The sequence below is a fragment of the Anneissia japonica genome, unplaced genomic scaffold (assembly GCF_011630105.1).
Source record: "Anneissia japonica isolate Jap-2015-1 unplaced genomic scaffold, ASM1163010v1 scaffold288237_len41601_cov131, whole genome shotgun sequence".
In the NCBI taxonomy this organism is placed as follows: domain Eukaryota; kingdom Metazoa; phylum Echinodermata; class Crinoidea; order Comatulida; family Comatulidae; genus Anneissia; species Anneissia japonica.
In genome coordinates, this window is record NW_022709838.1 from 8,520 (window position 1) to 10,040 (window position 1,521).

At 33.7% G+C, this 1,521-nt stretch overlaps 1 protein-coding gene across 1 annotated transcript in view; it reads left to right on the forward strand.

The window, feature by feature from the left end:
• The first annotated feature begins 373 nt into the window (after window positions 1-373).
• LOC117106941 (fibropellin-3-like) overlaps window positions 374-1,521 on the forward strand; it is a 4,227-nt gene continuing 3,079 nt past the window's right edge. The window contains exons 1-2 of the mRNA XM_033248461.1: window positions 374-395; window positions 652-765. Coding sequence (XP_033104352.1) covers window positions 374-395; window positions 652-765 — 136 coding nt within the window. The remainder of the gene's footprint in view (window positions 396-651; window positions 766-1,521) is intronic.

The window sequence follows — 1,521 nt, forward strand, 5'->3', positions numbered from 1 at the left end:
AATTAAATTAGGATTTTTGTAATAAAAGTATGTAGGCTTACGCCTAAATTAAAAAAAAAAACAAAAAAACAAAAAAAAAAAAACTAAATTGCACCGTTGTATAGTGCATCGATATATAGGTCTCTCTATGTATTTGATCTATTTGTGAAATTTGGAATATATATTACATCTAATAAGATTAAATATCCGGTTTTTTTATTCTCTCGGCCAAGACTATCCTCCTTTCTAAATGTACATCATTTATTGTGATATTATTATCATGTTTATACGGTTGTGATTTTTTTCTATTAAGGAGATTTTACTAGCGTTAATATTTTTATATAGTACACATAGAATAAACTATGAAGACATTGAATATTATAAGTCTGTCGTGATGTCATCACTTGCATTTGCACGTAATTTTTGTTTTTGTTTTTTTCAGGAAATAATGGCTCCTTTGACCTCTATTTTTACAAAGTCCTCAGAACTTGACTATAATTGCATACTGTATTAGTATTTTGCTAAGTATGGTACGCTACAGAGTAGTTCAGCCATTCCAAGACATTAAATAAACAATAGGCTTAAGTATTAAGATTTTATAAAAAGGAGAACATTATAATATGATGTCATTATATGTATATTAAATATTTTTTTTTATATTTGTTTCCACAGATATTAATGAGTGCGCTTCCGGGCCGTGTCAGAATGGAGCACATTGTAATGACTTAGTCAATCAATACACATGCAGTTGTGTGCCTGGTTATGTTGGCACGCATTGTGAGACAGGTAAACTCAAATTTACATGGCTAACTTTGAGGTAAATTAAGGGTGGCTCCAGGAATTGCCCGCCGGGGTCTGATGCCTCCAATGGGTGGACGTGGTCAGGAATTAGTCAGAAGTGGTCTATGTGTCGAAGCCCCCAAAAACTATGACAATTTAAAGTTTTCAAAGGCTTATTTAATTGATCTTAGAGTCTAATATGTAAACAAATCATATAGATTTTTTTTTCTGCCCGACAAATTATGTGTTTTCCCTGACGGGTGACCAGTTTTCCCCGACGTCTGGCCCCAGTCCCCGTTGGCGCTAAACCTGACGTAAATGCTGTGGAGAATATTAATGGTAGTGACATGACCTCTGTGCATCCTAAAGTAAAATAGGATAAACAATATATATTAATAATAATTATTATGTCACCAAATAACTTCCTACTCCATAAAAACTAAGTTGTTGGCCGTTGGAGCTTATGGTTTTTCTTGCTGCTGGGTGACCGTAAAACCCTCCCCTCAGCAGCTGCTACTAAAACAAATACCATCTGAGTGTTGTCAGTTTAGTCGCCGACGACTCGTCCAGATGGAGTTCAGTTTCGTCCGAATGTCGTACCGTTACCCCGAATGAACACGTGAAATGGGAAAACAATATTTAAAGGAATTGAAAATAATAGGCCCACCAAGAGAATATGAAATATTTATATATATACTACTTAATATTATAAAAGAAGATACATGATATATATATATATGTATATGTATGTATATGTATATG